The 18,596-nt window shown below is 37.8% G+C and overlaps 2 protein-coding genes across 4 annotated transcripts; both read left to right on the forward strand.

Moving 5' to 3' along the window:
* On the forward strand, positions 1-8,475 carry LOC113710930 (transcription initiation factor IIF subunit beta). 3 transcript variants are annotated; one of them, XM_027234004.2, is made up of 7 exons: positions 1-435; positions 1,436-1,550; positions 1,853-1,983; positions 2,094-2,168; positions 2,796-2,945; positions 3,406-3,514; positions 4,843-5,284. In XM_027234004.2, exons 1-7 carry the CDS (start codon positions 226-228, stop codon positions 4,947-4,949), a joined length of 897 nt encoding a protein of 298 aa, XP_027089805.1. In that variant the 5' UTR covers positions 1-225; the 3' UTR covers positions 4,950-5,284. The 3 variants fall into 3 exon arrangements, with proteins under 3 accessions (XP_027089805.1, XP_027089807.2, XP_027089808.1); XM_027234006.2 differs by lacking the exon at positions 4,843-5,284 and adding an exon at positions 8,270-8,475 and having other exon boundaries at positions 2-435; XM_027234007.2 differs by lacking the exon at positions 4,843-5,284 and having other exon boundaries at positions 6-435; positions 3,406-3,766.
* Positions 8,476-13,775: 5,300 nt separating this feature from the next.
* LOC113712120 (protein WALLS ARE THIN 1-like) lies at positions 13,776-17,155 on the forward strand. Its single transcript, XM_027235410.2, has 6 exons — positions 13,776-14,143; positions 14,398-14,460; positions 14,597-14,713; positions 14,814-15,225; positions 15,990-16,141; positions 16,602-17,155. The coding sequence occupies exons 1-6, from the start codon at positions 13,920-13,922 to the stop codon at positions 16,804-16,806; spliced, it is 1,173 nt and encodes a 390-aa protein (XP_027091211.1). The 5' UTR covers positions 13,776-13,919; the 3' UTR covers positions 16,807-17,155.
* The last annotated feature ends 1,441 nt before the right edge of the window (positions 17,156-18,596 follow it).

The following is an 18,596-nucleotide window of genomic DNA, read 5'->3' on the forward strand; positions in this document are numbered from 1 at the left end:
ATAGGGCAAGAAATGAGCCCAATAACAAAAAGGCCAAAAAAAAAAAAAAAAGAATGGGAAAACTCGAATTCCAAAACATAAGAGCTCAGCGCGGGGAGAGTCAACACAGAAAATTCACTTCCCTGACGAGTTTGATGAAACACAAGCCAGAGCCTAGTAAACTTACACCTGTAGCACAATAAGCAGCTCAGAATCAAACGGAAAGGAACCAAGTAAGAAGAAGAGATGGAAGACGACGGTAACGGCAGCAACAGCACCGTCGTGGACACCGCCAAGGCGGAGAGATCGGTGTGGCTGATGAAGTGTCCACTAGTCGTTTCCAAGTCCTGGCAAGCTCAAGCTGCCGCCTCTTCTTCCTCTTCCGTCTCCGATTCACCTCCGGCCTCTAAAGTCGTCGTCTCTCTCGATCCTCTTCGTCCCGACGACTCACTGCAGGTACTCAAGAGTCATTTCTCACGTACTTAATCGTTTTGATATAATTGAAATGTGCCTGTGCGTGTGTATACTCTTATTCTCTTTGGTAATTGAATTAGATTTTTGCAGTTTTCTTCTGATTTGAGCTGTAGATTTGTTTAGTGAATTAAGTTTTTTAAGTGATTTATTTGATTTTTTTTCTTTGCCTCGTAAGATTTTGCTATACCATCCTTTTTTATTTTTATTTTTTTTTTATTTTTAAGTTCAGTAGTTATTGTGTGCTAAATAAAGCCTGAATGGACTATAATTCAGGTTTACGAAGTGAGAAAGCAATTGACCCCTGTCCTGGTACTTGGGAAGAGGTCAGAAGTCTGGATGGCTTTTGATGTAGTAGCACTTTGTCTTCTTTTCGGATAATGCGGAGTGCTTTTGTGATGTATGCCTATGCATGAAGCATGATCATTGTGTTCACTCTTGTGCATTCAAATAATTGATTTTGACTGAATGGCTGCAGGTGATTAGAAGCATATTATTCAAGTTAAGTTTAGTTGTTGTTGAATTCGTGCTGACATGTGGTTGCAAAAATGTTCACATGCTCAAAATTATGTAGTTTGCTACATATGTATATCCATAAATTTGCATCGAGTTTATTTGTTTTTGCAAGTAATTCGTTTCTGCAGAGATTAACTAATTAGAACATGTATATATTAGGATTGGGACCCATTGTATGTTTAATTTTGCATCTGATGCACTGCAGCATATTTTTATCGGTTAGTTACTCCTTTTTTCCTCTGTTTTGGAAATAGGTATCTGCATGTTCCATATGTTTGATGGGATATGTGGAGTTCCATTAACCTTTTTTCTTTTCCTTGTCTTTTTCTACGTATAGGAAGCACCTTGGGTTATGCCTTTATCGCAATGAATTTCAGAATGTGGATAATCTGTTATGTGTTTTATTTGGATAGTTTTCCTTGCAAATCACTATTCTACCATTCTAAACAGCTTTTTAAATTACAATCAGTTTACTATGGAGATGGCTGGAACTGGAAGTGATGCCGGAAACATGCCGAAAAGCTACTCGCTTAATATGTTCAAAGACTTTGTTCCTATGTGTATTTTCTCTGAGACAAATCAAGGTAATCTTTATTAGGCTCCTCAAGTTCAAATTTAATTTACAAGATTCTTTTTGATGCATTGTTGTTCTGGAAGCTATTCTCTTCAAACAATGGGTATAGAACAGGGATATAGCTTTTGCTCCTTAAATTTTTTAGTATGTCCTGCTTTTGTTCAGCTGAGTTGAGATTGGGTCTGATCTGTGAGGCTTTCTCTGTGCTCTGACTCTAGTTTTTGATGTTGCATGCCTGGACAGTTTTGGAGCAAAACTTTGCTGGGAAGAATCTTTTCTTTTGTTATTTATTGTTTAGCACTGATTTTGCAGGAAGAGTTGCTGCAGAAGGGAAAGTCGAACATAAATTTGACCTGAAACCACACAATGAAAACATGGAAGAGTACAGAAAAATGTGTCGTGAGAGGACAAATAAATCGATGGTCAAAAATAGACAAATTCAAGTATGGCGTGATTTATATCACTTGCAAAATATCTTACTTGGCTTTTGTATAATTGGAATGATTTTCATTTTTTTTCTTTTCTATCCCAATTTGGGCTCGTATATTTGTAGGTGATCGACAATGATCGTGGTGTGCACATGAGGCCTATGCCTGGAATGGTAGGCTTGATTGCATCCAATTCTAAGGTACTCAATCATGTCCTCTAGTTATGGGTTAATTTTTTGTGGCTAATGCATTCTGCTTTTTAATCTTGCTGATCTTGAACTTCCTGTAGTTGTAACGAAATTTTTGCAACTTATTTATTCTGTTTTGTGATCTTGTTGGACTTCTGAACAACAAAAAGTGGGAGCTGCTGTAAGAAAGTTTGGAATGTTAGTGATATGGACTCTAAGTTGGTTCTAATTCTTAAAAACATCAGAACAATGTTTGAAAATATTGTACTTAGATTAAAATTGGCCGATTGGCCTTCTGGATCCCATTGGTAGCTATCTTCCTTGAGACCAGTTAATTATGCTCTGCTGGGAAGGAGGCCAAATTCTGGGAGAATTTTTGCCCAACGTTGCAGTTCGTCATCTGATTTGTACAAGTATCGTATATTTAGCTAAGAAATTCATTAACATCATGATGATGCTGTTCTGTACATTGTTGGTTTATTTCTAAATGCATATTTATTGCTTCCCCGCCTATTGCGCATTATTTATTCAGGAGTGGTTATTATCAAGGCAAAGAAGGGTAATACAGTACATTCCAGGAAAGTTCCAATGGTTATAAACATGGAATATTCTTACTCGAATCATGCATCTTTATGGCAGGATAAGAAGAAAGCAGCTCCAGTTAAGGGATCAGATGTCAAGAGAACTAGACGGGATCGTGGAGAACTAGAAGATATCATGTTTAAACTTTTTGAAAGACAACCTAATTGGGCCTTGAAGCAGCTTGTGCAAGAGACTGATCAACCTGCGGTATACTATTATTCTTTTTTATTCTCCCTTCCCTTTCTTTTTTCCCTTAAGGAGACAAATGGTGTTCTTTTTAAAATTGATGCATATTTTGGAGTTGAGATTGGAGAAGAGGGAACCATCAATGGATCCTTGTTCATAAATAATGCTTCCTGTTTGAAGGGAGAGCGTCATTATAGATCAGGGGTTTTTCTTTTTGGCTGCTTTGCCTGAATGTTCACTAGTTTATAGAGCAATTTGAAACAGAGTGTTGACCCATCATTTAGGCCCTGGGTCACATAGCATAGCCATAATGCATGCTCCTGCTCCTTAGCTACCCTTGTAAGACAACCAGGGAACAGAAAAAGAGAAATCACTGCATGCTTGATTTTTTTTCCCTCTCTGGTAATGATTGAGTCTGGAATAACTTTGAATTTCCGTGAACTAATATTCTTGTACTTGCTGCTTTGCCCCATTTTTGCAGCAATTTCTGAAGGAGATACTGAATGAGCTCTGCGTCTACAATAAAAGGGGTACAAACCAAGGAACATATGAGCTGAAGCCAGAGTATAAAAAGTCTGTTGAGGATACAGGTGCTGAGTAAATGTTTTATCTCTGACTGTATATTAGATTTGAAAAAGACAACGAATTGCCTGACATGAGGGGAGACATTTGGAGAAAATACTTCCTTTTTACTAAGCTAAAATGACGCCCTGGTAGCTGTTGTTGTCCATGTTATGGATGCGTAGAATCCGATGTATAAGAGGCGTATAGTCATATAGATAAACTTTTTTTTTTCTTGTTTTGGATCTTTATATATATATCCTAAGCAGAGATTTTCTCAATTTACCCCCTTATAAAGTTGAAATTTGAGACGCTAAATCTTGTTTGGTGAATGTGATCCTGTCTGCCTTATTTGTTTCTTTAGGATGTCACTTTGAAAGCAAAAGGTTAGGAAAGCCAAAAACTAGCTTTAGATCTGAGTACGATCTGCGAATGTTATTATCATGTCCTTTGGGAGATTTAGTTGGAGGACATTTCATTACTTGTAAGCTTATGGTTCCTACTTCTCATCCGCTGCTTGTTTGGAATTTCCCTATTTGTTGGTCTCCATGAAATAGCTGTTGTCTATTTCAAATTTACTTTCAGTTTGGTGACTACTTGTGACTTCATGCTTTAACAAGCTTGTGAGTTGACAAAGTAATCACTTAAAATACTCTTTGTATGTAAAAAGTTTAACCTTAACATGTTGAATGTTTAAAGGAGATCTTCTTTTGGAAATGAAGAGAGAGAGAGATGGTTTGGATTTGCTGGGCGGTTCTTTTTGATTGCGATATTATAGTTATCAAATATATTTTGGTCACCGACCTAGATAAGATGGGTCGACTAGACGATCGGTGCAACCAATAAGTCAATTGTTGGATTTAAAGAAATGACATTTGATAATGAAGAAGTACATCAAAGTAAGTAGTTTTTCGTTCAGATTTTGTTATCCAATTAAGATCTACATCTGTTAAGTGTAATACTTAGAGACTACACCAAGGCAAACGAAAATCTCTCTGTATTTAGGGAATTTGTTATGGCATTGTTCAAGATTTCTAAAAGCAAAAGAAGCAAAGAAGTGTACTTTTCCACTGAAGAAATCCCAGTTGGATTTTGGTCGTTTTGCAAGGTTCAAGCAAAATTTGGACAGTCAACTTGATCTGCTTGGTCTTTTGCTTAAATGATCTATTGAGTGGGTAAACTCCAAGGACCTGGTTGTGTCTTGTTCAACTTCGTTCCAAATCAAACTATGGTCCTTGAAAAGTGAGTAAATGGGGTGATGGAGGTTTCTTTTCAGTCATTATAGGCTCATAAAAGTATGAAACAGTACTGTCAGGAATGGATCAAGGGTGCTGATCCAAAACCTATGCCTTTGCAGAATCAGCTCAATCAAACTTCTGCCAGAAAGATGCAGGAGAATATAGGCCTTTGCAGAAGAGGTGCTGTGTCCAAAAACTAAATTTTTGCAGAAATTACGGAGACTGAAAGAGGATATTAGCTTTTGGTATGCAATATTCACATGGCCCCACTCTAAGAATCCCAGAAGAGAAAACTTGTTTGGCGACTGGATTAAGATAACTATCTAATTACTGCAGTAGGAGTTTTACTGTAATTCTTTATTTCTCATTTGATAACCAGAGTTTTGTTGAGTTGAGGATTATCTCTTGTTAGATACTGGAATTTAGCCAATTCATATGGGCTTCATCCTACATGATTCCTGACAATTCAATGTTCTTTGTGCTGTACCCTATGTTGGAATGCGTGTATGAAGTGACTTTGAGAGCAATATCTGAAATGTCATGAGTTGTTTATTGTTTTAAGCTTTTATAAAGAAATCCAAAATTAATTTTATGTAAAGCCGAAGCAAGGGATGATATGTTCTGACTAACTAAGAAAATTTTCCCTTCCCTGTGCCTGCAAATGGCGTAAGTCTTTCCCCTGCTTGGTTTTTAACATGTGGAGCTTGTGTTTCTTCCTACTGTCTTGGTAATTATAGTTAATTGATTACTTACTAACTCTGGTGTTGTTTGGCAAAGTGTAACTTCTAGATCGCTGTTAGTCTTTTATTTTCTTGTCTTGCTGAACTCAAAGTTGGTCATTTGCTTGAGTTTTTCTTCTATCTCCTGGGCTGAAGGTAGAGTCTTATTTGCTCCACCATCCAAGCTCCATTTATGGATGGGTTGGGGAGGGGTGATAGAGAATTGGGTTTGTTCCCTTAGCTAGGGCCACTGAGTGGGGTGTTTCTGTATTCTGGTAAGCAATTTATAAACATTTGAGTTTTCAAACCGAAGAAAACCTAATTTTGTCTTGGGAAAGCTCGGAGGGTTTCTAACAACAACGTAAATAGCATGAGATGAAAGTGGAACCCGTTGTTACCACTTATTCATTACTAGTGCTCAATATGAAAGACCTGGGCGCCATTTTGACTGCTGTTGGGAAGAGTTTAATATTATAAGATTGGGTTGTTTGGTCAGATTAAGGATTGAAATGTCACCTCTTTGTTAAATCATCTGATCATTTATTTTTTGGCAGTTATTCTTGTTCCGATAAAATGCTACATTGTTGGGGTAAGAAAAAGTTGTGTATCTCATGAACATAAATATCAGATGTGTGAATTATGCATGCATCACATCCTGGTTGTATCTGCTTTCTTGTTCTCTGCTGTTAAGAATCATTTTAGAATGTCTAATTCAGTGGATATATTGCTGGTTTCTCTTATCAACTGAACGTTCTAGCAAGGATATAAATAAATGAATCTGTTGTACCTTAACGTTACATTCTAGACAGATATAACTAAATGCATCCCTCGTACCTTAACTTTCATGACGCATGGAAATTGGCATTTCCGGGGAAAGGATTAGTTTTACTAGTTGATTTCAACATATCACTACACAAGAACCATGTGGCAGTGGGATTTGTCACTTATTTGTGTTAGGAACACTTTTGAGGATGAAGAATTTGGGTAATAGCTTGAAAGAAGTCAGACCTAGTTGGGATCTCTGTCAAAAATTTAAATAATTGAGTTATACACTGAAAAATGGTTCTTTGGTGTTTGAACTGACACGTAGGATTGCTATTCCAAAAGTAATCATGGCATAGCTGTTCTTTTCTCAAATTGCAGCAGTAGGTGCATTTCCACGTTAGTGCGGCATTTGTGTCTATAAAAGAGTTTGATTTTTGCAGATTGGTCTTATCTTGTTTAATGGGAATCTGCACACAATGTTGGGGCAAAAATCATTTTGCTATGGCAGTACATTAGCTTTATGTAGTTGTTGTTGCTGCATTGAGTAGGAAAGGAAAGTAACTGGTAAAATTATTATATCAACTGGGTAGCTGAGGCTAAACATGCAGGAAACAGTAGAACAAGGTCCTTGATAGTGCGTTCTAAACCTTGTGAAGTGGTTATGCAACAGCATATACTTAGAAGGAAAAAATTTTCTCTAGACATAAACAAGCCTTTCCTGGTGTTTTGGGGTTTGGAAATTTTCCTGAGAGATGAATAGAAGTGTCATCAAGATTCTCTGGGTTTTGAAGATTATGTCCTGCGTTTCTTCAAGTAGAAAGTTGAAGAAGCATGGCTGATGTCTTTCTTTCTTTTGATTTTCTGTTTTCTGATCTTGGCTTTTCCTCTTCCAATAGCTTTGTGCTAACTGTCTCTCTTCACATGTCAAACCTGCTTAGTTGTTCATGAAATATTTAGGGCTTACTGTAGGATAGGACATAATTACGTCAATCTTAGCCTGAAGTTGCTTGTATCTTTTACAACCTATTAGGGAAAATCAATCCTTGGTTCATGAATAACTTGTTAGTAGATCTTTAATGTGATATACTTGAACGAGCTCTCTTGAGCACAAAGAGACATATTGTTTTCCACTGTTTCATTGTGTCTGACACAATCAAGTGACAACGAGGCTATTGAAAATGACGAACTAGGAATCTTCTTTGTTGCTTTTTGAAGGTCTTTATAGCATCTTTGGTGAGTAGATACTTGTACCATCTTCTTATTTCTACCATTGGTCATCGTGTCAAGTTGGCTGGAACATTAGTTAGAAATGGTGGGCTTGGCTACCCTGATATGGGACCCTCCTCACCAACTGGTGCAATTTAAAGGGGCTAGCTTAATGGAGACTTTGTCACTCCCATGAACGTGGATGTCAAAAGTGGGTAACCAATCAATGAGGAGAGAGAAAGTTTGTCAAATTTTGTATAATGAAAATAGAAGTGGTCCAACAATTGAAGGGCAACTATGATATTCCTGGGTCAGTCTTTCTACTCAATTAGGCGATAATCATTCATGTGGTATGGTGAATTTCTTAGCCTTCTGTTTTTGTTTCAGTCAAAGGTCATTCCTCTGACGTCCTTGTTTATGAAGTAACTAAAAAGTATATTTGATTGTTTCTTACGATATGGTTCTGCATCATCTACTACTTATGACACTGTTTTGAAGTTATGAGCACTGAAGTTCTAGTTATACTGAATGGCTCGGGTGAGCTTCTGTATCCATTGCCCTCTCCCTGCTAATATTTCTGTGTGAAAATTTTCTCCTCGTCTACCACCCATATCAAAAGGGAGTCAGTCATATGTGACATGAAATATGAGCTTCAGCCGGATTTTCTTGAGTTTACAGAAGTAAATATGCGATTGAATTGCGAAGACATGTTGAAAACTATTTTCACTCTGTCTTTTGAGTTGCTGTTGTTGTTAGCTGGCAATTTGCTATGGCCATGCACATAAAAAATGCATATTTGTCTGTCTTACAGAGTACTTGTAAAATTGATGTTTCAGCATATGTTCAATCTTGTCAGGCACAACATGGAAATGGATTTTATTGTGCTTCCGGGGTGCTTTCCATACTGTGTAAACTTGCTCAAGTTGCAATCAAGTTCATTTAGAAAAGTGGAACATCGTGACTTAGTCAACTTGATTAGCCCTCATGCTGTAATTGTCAAGTTGTTATTTCATATTGAGGGGCATACTAATGCACAATTATAATGGAGTCATTTTTAAGTCATTATGACTGCATGGTGTTGATTGCATGAAATTCTCGTAGTCTGGTCGATTTTGGTGTCTTGATAAAGCACTTGGAGCTGTTTTTGCTAATTATCTAGAGGCTGGGACCTTCGAGTGTCGCTAGCAGTGTGGTGGATGGAATCACCTTGTGCACCAAAAGAGCCAAACAAAAGCAGAGTAGAATCGTGAGTGCTTTCGCCCACTAACAGCTCGAAACTAGGAAGATGCCAAACTAGGTAATGCCAGGAAGGCCTACCCAAAGCTGGGAAGAATAGCTTTTTTTTTTTTTTTAAATCGTAATATTATGTCATTCACTTAAAATTAAGAAATAATGCACATAACTGATTGTAAATTTCGTCAAATGCTTTGCCTGAAAAAAAAAAATCTGTTCTGAGATCTAGGATCAGTGCTTTACTCGATAGAGCAAATTATCCGAACAGTCACTGAATTTTTTGAATAATTAAGAGTTGACCACTCAACTACTAATGGAAGGTTTTTACCTATTGAATTATTAAATGTGTACATTTTGGTTATTCTGTCTAATTTCACCGTTAATCTAACCAGATCTAAGGATTTTTACGATTTATGAGACGTACCTTTAATAGTTAGATCTGGTAGAGTTAACGGTGGAATCAGACAGAATGACTCAAAATTTATGCATTTAATAGTTTAATGGATAAAAACATTCTATTCGTAGTTAAGTAGGCAAAATTTGACGTTTGTTGAAAAAAAAAAAAGTAGTCAAAATTTGACTATTCAAAATATTTAGTCGCTATCCATATAAATTACTCTTATTATTTTCAATTTTTGCCCTTCACGCCGAGTTTTCTGCAAAAAACTATGGAATTTTTAGCGATGCAAGGCAAATGGAGGAATTTGGCTGGCCAATACTCTAAGCAAGTCAGTTAACTTGGGTAGGGTATGGTTTCCTTGCTGATTCATGCAATAACTCGTTACACCGGTGTCTTAATTCACCACCAGCCTTAATTTACTAGCGCCGTGCTCTTTTATCACTAGAACCGAGCAAAGCCCTTAATCTCTTTAACATGTTTTGTTCCATTCAATCAACAACTCATGAACGGCACAGAATTAGAGTTAGCGTTTGTTGATTGATGGATACGTCACAACAATATGTGAGCGTGATAGCAAGAGGCAATGGTCAAACTTGATTTCAAAAGCCTAGTTGATTCGAAAACAGTGACTTGCTGGTATTGCCGCGTGTTGCTAGTATTTTTCTTTCATACCGGGAATCTCCAGCACTGAAGTGACCACTCAACGGGCTGCCATTCTGATTGAAATGGTATCTGTCTCCACAGTCGCGAGGAGAAAAAGAAGCACACATTTTTAATGTTGTCTTAGTACATAACAGCAATTAGATGAGTGTCTCTTACAAGGCTCTTTTTTTTTTTTTTTTTTTCCTGCTTCAGTTTTGTGAACTTAGAAGCCACCATGCATTTGTAAAACGAAAGGGCAAAAAGACTCGTTAAGGGTTAGCATGATGACAGTGGCTTGATATCAAGTTTTGGTGAAACTTGAAAAAGATGGAAAAAGTTGAAGAAACATTTTCCCAGTAGTGGTTGTGAAGGAATAGCGGGGAAATAACTTTTCCTTTTGGCCTTTTTCTCTTCATTATGCTTAAAACCAAAAAAATAATTTGTGTTCCCATCCAAACTATTTAGCAGCACCGATACGGGCTAAAAAATATATATATAGGGTGACAATAAAAACCAAAAGGTAGCAAGCACTACATCCTTTTCTATTTCGGCTTGAATTGAACGTAAATGATGGCATATCATGTGTCTCCACATGTAATGCTGTGTAGACTGCAGGAGAAAAACTCTTTATGATTATTCTCTACCGAAATGTCTTGACAGTAGGATCAATTTGGTGTTATCAACATATTATCGGACAAAGAAAATCTCAACTGAGTTTGTATTTATTGGAAAACGGATGTGGGATATCCTGGTACCATAAAAACCAGGCACTATAATAATATTCTTGGAGAACGGAAAATTAGCTTTAGCCGTTGGGAATCATTTTCAGAGGATAAACATGATCATCTTCTATCGTTTATGCACTTTCCGTTTCCCCTTTTCTCAAGTGTGAAACTATAACCAAGCGTACAAATTGGAAAATTCAGGGCAAACTTTTCCTTCGCGACAGAAAAGAGAAGATAAAGAAACTTTTGCGTTGGGTGCTCATGCCCATCTCTTTTCCTTTGGCGTGACCATAAATAATAAATTGAGGGATCTTTGTGGAAAAGAAATCTATGCACAATTTTTTCCGTTTTCTTTCTTTCCCTCCTCTCCGTATTCTATTTATTACTACCATTAATTAATAAACCCACAAAAGTGAAGAAGACCTTCTTGGTGGTCAGGTCATGCTGCTTCATAATTAACCTGTCTACATAATTAATTAATGTCTCGGTGCTGATCAGCAAACACTCTCAATTGCAGGTGCAAATTCAGTTGGGAAATCAATCGAGAGTTTGTTGAGTCAGAGCCGGGGCCAAATGGTGAGAGAGCAGTCAAGATTCTCCCGTGCAAACCAAATCTAATTTTAGCTGTCAGCCATGTACTACATGGAACCAAAAGAGAACGAAGGTGTACAGAGGGTAATCAAAGTTACAACCTGGACTGGTCAGGGTGGTGTCCGACCGGTTCATGCCGGCCGGGTCATGCCAGACACACCCGGCCAACTCCTCCTCCAGTTCCCCCTTTACAATTTTTTTTTGTAAAATATTCTCACTTTTTACGCAACATGGCTGTCAGATTGAAGCTGCACTTTTCGATTGAAGATCAAGAAAGAGGCTAGTCAGTCATTCTAATAAATTCTTCATGCTCAGGCTTTTCTTTTGAGCTTCTTTCTTTCTATATTTTCTTTTTTTTTTTGGGGTTTTGCGAAATTTTAGAATGATGCTGGTCTCAATTGAGGGGGGACACAATGTCTCTTAAAGTAAAGGAGTAGATATCAGACCATAGCCCACACTTTGAGCAAAGCTTTTCAAGTGGGAATAAGCTTAGTGGAAACACTTCATTACGTTTGCTATGAGGATGATTAATTAACGTCTGTTAGGGGGGAAAAAGATACTCTATTTGAGCAAGTTAAACACTAATTCAGCGACGACTTCTTTTTCTTTTTTTTGTTCCCCTTCATATGATCGGAAAAAAGAGAAGGATTCCTCCTGTTTGCTGCGACTTTCTGTAGTGTGGTTCCGGCCGACGAAAGTGGGAAAGGCCCAAAGTAAGACCTATCATTGATCTATCCCTTTGGATCCATCGTGGACCTCATGGGAGTGGAGTAGGCTCCTCTCACCCAAGGGGGAAATTTTTATTTTTATTTTTTAAAAAAAGAAAAGAATAAACAAACAAATAAATAAAAAACTCGACAACGTCTACATTTCATAGGTTCAAACAAAATTGTTTGGTTGGACGAACCTGCAACATATCAGCCCATGAAAGAACAAATCTCTTTCACAAGCACCATTTAATACCTAACTCATTTTCGTCCCAAAGGGAATCAGTCAGGATGTAGTAGCTAGACATATATTTACCAATCGGTCTGCATGTGCAAATTCAGTTCTTTTTCGCTTTGGAAAATCATGCCAATGGCTCATATATAATTCGCACTTCGTATGCAGAAAGAAAGAAAGAAATACATTAATGCATTTCCTTCATAACTTCAACTGATACATGTAATTAGAGTCGAGTCGCTCTGGTGTAGCATGGAATACGCGAGTCTTCCAGACAAGAGCTTGTGGTACTTGGATGACATGGGAGTCTTGTACGGTCAATGGCGATTGAATTATTTGCAAGAAACTACGGAGCACGAGTCAGATCGTAGTATCTGGTGCCTAGTGTCTACTTGTATTTTCGTGTTTGGTAAACGAAATAATTTGATCGTACCAGCGAGTAGTGTATTGCAAACAAAAGACTGAGGACATATTAGAATAGACAATTGAAAGAAACGATAAATGTAAAAGAGTAGTAGGGTGGTGGTGGGGTTTAAGGCCCTTCATGGGGGCTTAGGACGCATGGGAGTACCCACCTCTCCCCTCGTGCGCGCTATCTATCGATGGCGGCTCACCACCACTGACCACCCTTCTCTTCTCCTCCATTATCATCATCATTAATGGCATGCTTCCAAAACAGAACCCATTAAAATGCAATACATATTCAACAATAATAGCAAATTTTTTTTAAAAAAATTTTGTAATATATATCTACGCACTATCCTTACCTAAAATATATTAAGTTAGGGAATAGTTCAATTGAATCATGAAAAATTAGAGAAAGAAATCCACTTCGATTAAAAGGGTGCGCTTCTGCATCTCTTTTGAATTTGGTAAAAAGTGTAAAAATTTGAATGCCTTACTTGCAACCAAAATTACATTACATTATATGCTTACCCGATTGGTTGAAGGAAATTGGCTCAACAATAATAATGATAATAGTAACCCTTCTTGTAACTCTTCTGAAAGGCCGCAAACGAGACGAGCCGAGTCGAGTTTTGGACTTATCAAACCGAGCTCGACTTAATAACAGGTAGGCTCGAGTTTGAGCTCGAGCTCGACGAGCCAAGAAAATGGAGCTCGAGCTCGACTTGACCAAGGAAAAACCAAGCTCGTGCTCGAATCGATAAGGCTCACGAGCTGTAACTCGATTTCTAGTTCGTGAGCAGCTCGAATTGTCAGCTTGTAATGTAACTCGAATTTCTGGCTCGTGAGCAGCTCGTTAGCTTGAGTTTCTAAAAATTATTCTAATAAAAACAACAAATAATTATTTTTCTAATAAATAATAAAATATTAAGGAAATATATATAATTTTACTATTAAAATAAATAATAATAATAATATATATACTCGAACTCATAAGCTATAAACGAGGTTGATATTTTGAGTTCGAACTAATTCGATTTGATCAATTCAAACTCGATTCGAGTTCCATATTGATCAATCTCAAATCGACCCTTGACTCGAGCCGCTCGTTTGCAGCTCTACAGTCTTCTCTCTTTCTTGCTTTAATCTCTCCTTTCATTTTTTTCCCCCTTCCCCAGTCAGTGCGATTGGGGGCCTGTCTTGTCAGCTAAGAAGGAGAGAGTGTCCAGTGTCTCGTGTGTGTGGATTGGTATGGAGAAGAATGTGGGAGACAACCAGAAACATTTGAAGGCTGTTAACAGTTGACAATACGACTTTTTAGGTCCCTCCTTGTGGGTCATCCTCAAGATTCAATCTTTCCGTCTTCCCCCTTCTCCCAATTCTCATCTTTCTCCAACTATATTTATACTCCCCTAAGTCTGCCCTAACATCCCCACACTTCCACTCATTTTTCTCACTCTCAAAAGTCTCAACCCTCGCTAGCTAGTATAGAATTCACGTTTTACTCATCCCTTTCTTTCCTTTTGATTAAATTCACCTTCCTTCACTGCTAGGCGTCTGCTTCTCCAATGGCAGATACAGCTAGTTCTGTAGCTACTAAGAGAATGTGGTGTTCAATACCCGAAAAGTTTCAACTGCACATAGCCATGTTGGCTTTGCAGTTTGGATATGCTGGTTTCCATGTGGTCTCTAGAGTTGCCCTCAACAGTGGCATTAGCAAGATTGTTTTCCCAGTTTATAGAAACATAATTGCCTTGCTCCTCCTCTTGCCCTTTGCCTACTTCCTTGAGAAGTAAGTAATCATAACTACCTTTTATTTGGCTTTCTTTGGTTCTTGATGGGAACTGGAATTGTAATGCATGGGGCTTATGTAAAGGTCCTATAATATACAACTACACCTCCAATCAGTTCCGCATATGCCAAATACAACTTTCGCTAAGATATGCTAAAAGTTAAGCTTGAGCATATGTGATGGATGATACACAACTTGGCTAGTTAAGCTATTTTTCAAAGTTTAACATGAACTCTTCTTTGTTGATTGAGCAGGAAGGAGCGGCCACCTCTTACTTGGTCCTTCTTGCTTCAGTTCTTCCTCATGGCAATTGTTGGGTATGATCACATTGCACGCCCCCCCGCCCCACCCACCAAAAAAAAAAAAAAGCGCATCATGATATTTATCCTCATATGAACAATTGTGCATACAAGAATTAACAACATGTACTTACTCTCCAATATCTCTGGACAGAATAACTGCAAATCAAGGATTCTATTTGTTGGGATTGGACCACACCTCCCCGACTTTTGCATCTGCCATACAGAATTCTGTCCCAGCCATCACATTTCTCATGGCTGCACTACTCAGGCATGCACTCGTATTCCACTAGTTACATACAGAGTAACAAATTAACAGTAATCTGGTACTAACTTAATTAACGATGTATGTGACAATACTCTTAATACAGGATAGAAAAAGTGAGAATAACTCGAAAAGACGGCATAGCAAAAGTGCTAGGAACCGCGTTCTGTGTTGCCGGAGCATCGGTGATCACTCTCTTCAAAGGTCCCACCATATACAGCCCATCAACAACGTTACAAGAGATCTCACCAAGGATCAGGATGCTTCAGCTGGGAGATGCTGCGGGCAAGAGCTGGAGCCTGGGTTGCGTTTACTTGATCGGGCATTGTTTGTCGTGGTCAGCTTGGCTTGTGCTTCAAAAGCCGGTCCTCAAGAGTTACCCGGCTAGGCTTTCATTCACCTCTTATCAGTGTTTCTTTGGAATCATACAGTTTCTCATTATTGCTGCTTTTATGGAGCGGGACGCTCAGGCTTGGCTCATTCACTCTGGGAGTGAGCTCTTCAGTGTTTTCTATGCGGTAAGTTACATGTCACCACATATCAGCCTTCTATATATCATACATGCACGGTCTCCATAGAAAATTTTATAGGTTTGTTTAGATAGTCAAAATTTTTTTTTTTACATATATCACACATTAATTAAGAAATGTTACAGTATTATTTTAATTTTTTTTAAAAAAATAATCTTCAATCCATATGGATTGAACACGGAGTGGGGATGGGGCATTTGAGGGAAGGATGCGGCGGCGATGGGAGAAGAAATTGCCTGCTAAACTGAATACTAAAAGAAATTAAAAAGCAAGATAAAGCAGAAAAAAGATTCTAAAACGAGGAGGAAAGCCATAATTGTTTAGAATTTCTTGGACTAAAATGAGTGTCTTTTTCAAGGGAGAAAGAGATAATTCCATCATTGCATGTGATATTGTGATGTGAAAGCAAAACGGGGGTGTACGGTTAATGACACAAATGTGGCATGTATTTGTATGTTGTCCTTTGTAGTTATACTCAAATGTGATGGCTTTCATTTTCTAAACCAGTAATCTTAGAACGAATTACAATTTGACAAGATAGGAAGTCAAACATCTTGTCGATAGTACGTACACTTTCTTGCCTTTGGATTTATCGTGCCCGACAAACAGCTTAGTGCAAACATGACAATTCATGAGGTACCTTAAAACTGGAAAAGTAGAAAATGGGTATTGGGGTGAGGGAGAATGAAACCAAAAGAAAAAAAAAAAAAAAAACTACTAGTTTGTAGTAAATAGACTGATTGGCGTTGCAGGGAATGGTAGCATCTGGGATTGCATTCGCTGTACAGATATGGTGCATCGACAGGGGTGGCCCCGTGTTCGTGGCCGTGTATCAACCTGTTCAGACCCTAGTTGTCGCCATCACGGCCTCCATTGCTTTGGGGGAGGAGTTCTACTTGGGAGGGTAATGCACTTCTTCTTCTTCCAATATATTATCCACCTCCATCTTACCCGATCTCTTAATTTCCCCCCTTAGTATTATTTTGCAAACCGCCCCGGCCAGAAGCTTCTTATCAATTATGCATTTCTTATAAGACCCCACATGCACGTCCCACCCGCAACCACAAGTTTGGTATAGATGTTTACCTGTCATCTTTATTTTTAGGTCAAGCTGGTTTCTTGTTCTTTTTACGAGTTTAATCATAAATTGGCTTGCACTATTCAGAACTACACCTCTCATTTCTTGAAAGTCTTTCAATCTCAAAATTGCACTCTTTTATTTAGAGACAATAAAGATAAGGGGAAGCAATAATAAGGCCACCTCAATGAAAAGTAAGGGCTAATTGCAGGTCTCAGCTTCAATGCAAAAACTTCCAAAGGGTTACGTATTATAGGAAATTCTAATCAACTTTTTTTTGGTACAGGATCATTGGAGCTGTACTCATCATAATAGGGCTGTATCTGGTCCTGTGGGGCAAAAATGAAGAACAGAAGTTTGCAAAGCTGGAAGCAGCCGCGATTCAGGCACCTCCTGCGGACCACGGCAGCAACATCAGCAGCAGAGCAACCACCCACATCAAGTCTTCTCTGGCGCAGCCATTGCTCTCTCAGTCAACGGAGAACGTTTGACCGGCCAAAAGGCGACTTTTGACTACAGTATTCGCCGGGATATGGAGCGCCCGGGGGGGGGGGTGGGAGAAAAAAAAAGTTATCCCATATTAAAAGGCTTGCAGTGTGTACTTATCTTTTCCTTTTTTTTTTTTTTTAGGTTTATTTTATTTTTATGAAGAAGCTTTTCTCTCTAGGAGAGTGGCTCAAAAAGAAGAGAGGAAAAAAAAAAAAATTTGAAGCAGAGTTTAAGCCTCTATGTAATCATTAGTATTATCTTTGCTCGTGGGATCTCAGCATGGAAATCCCATATATGTTTTAATATATTAATTTAATGGTTTGAGTTATGAGAAAAAAGTGATGTGCACAACGATGATGAAGGTAGTGCTTATCATCTTTTTTTTTTTTTTCCCCATTAGCCATTGCTAAAGATGGGCAAGCAAGTTGATTATTTTACGTACTTAGTTAGTTATCTTCTTACTAAGCGCAGTTGATATATAGGTGCTTGGCATTATACAAAATTTCCACACATTAGATTTTGCTCATCATGATGTCAACTGGATGCACATACACCCAAAGCATAGTAATTCCTACGTACTGAGGACGACATCATTATCATTATTAGTTGTGAAAAAGCAACGCTAGAAAGATCAACTCTGAGCACGTCAAACGATTGAATGGAACTCTTCAAATAGCGCAAGGACTTAAATTTCAAGAAATGAAGAAGATGTCTTGCCCTTGATACATATTACCCTCTCTCCATAAGCATATCTATCTATATATATATATATATATATATATTATTTTTCTCAATGTAAGACAATAATCTTGTGAAAAATCCACACTTGATAAATCTCTCAATTAAGTCTACCACTAATTAATCATCTATATATATTGAGCAGTTTAAGTTGAAAGAGAAATCTGCGAGCTCATCAAAAAAGTCATATTGCAAATTTAGAACTAGAAGGCCTTATTTGGATAGCCTTTTTCCGTCGGAAAATTGCGTCGTTTTTCGTAATCACATTTTCTTATTATCTTTTTTCCTCACATATATCAAATCGTTACAACAATTTTTCTAAAAAAAATCATAAAAAATGCAATTCAAACACAACAACCGAAGTATCTCGCACTTCCTTCGTCATTCACTTTCATATATTGGTTGTGCTTGTGGAGAAGACACTCAATAAGTAATAATTCTTGTCCTTAGCACTAAGCACCAATATACAGGGCTTTTCCTGTATGTATCAATTACTGTCATTCTTTGAAGATGCCAAAATGTGTTTTTGTGCGTGCCTTTACTTGAATCGAGAGCTCTTCTTTCTCAAGTGCAGGCCACGTGCAGAGACAATAAAATTTGGGATTAAGTTATTTGAACTTTAGCGAACAGATCCCAATGTAACATGATTGATTAAAGACTTCGTATTAATCATTAATATCCTTGAAGCTCACCGCATCTTTTTTTCAAAAGCATCCCGCATTTCAATCGCTGTTCCCAACTCCTTTTCTCTTTTCTCGTATCGTTTTTTTTTTCCCCTTAGGTTCTCAATAATATATAGAATGGCTCCCTCCTCTACTTTCTTTCCTTGATTTGCTTCCACTAATTAAGTATCTTCCTGGTTCCATCATTCATCGGACTACGTAGTTCTGTCTTTTGATGGAAATAATATTTAGTGTGTTTGGATTGTAAGTTATTTGAAATATTTTTACTGTAGCACTTTTTGTGATGTGATGTATGTGAGATAAAAAGATAATTGGGAAGATAAAAAGGTGTATTGGAAATTGTAATAGTGATGTCAGCAAATATATTTGGC

The sequence above is a fragment of the Coffea arabica genome, chromosome 10e (genome assembly GCF_036785885.1).
Source record: "Coffea arabica cultivar ET-39 chromosome 10e, Coffea Arabica ET-39 HiFi, whole genome shotgun sequence".
NCBI classification, from domain to species: Eukaryota; Viridiplantae; Streptophyta; class Magnoliopsida; order Gentianales; family Rubiaceae; genus Coffea; species Coffea arabica.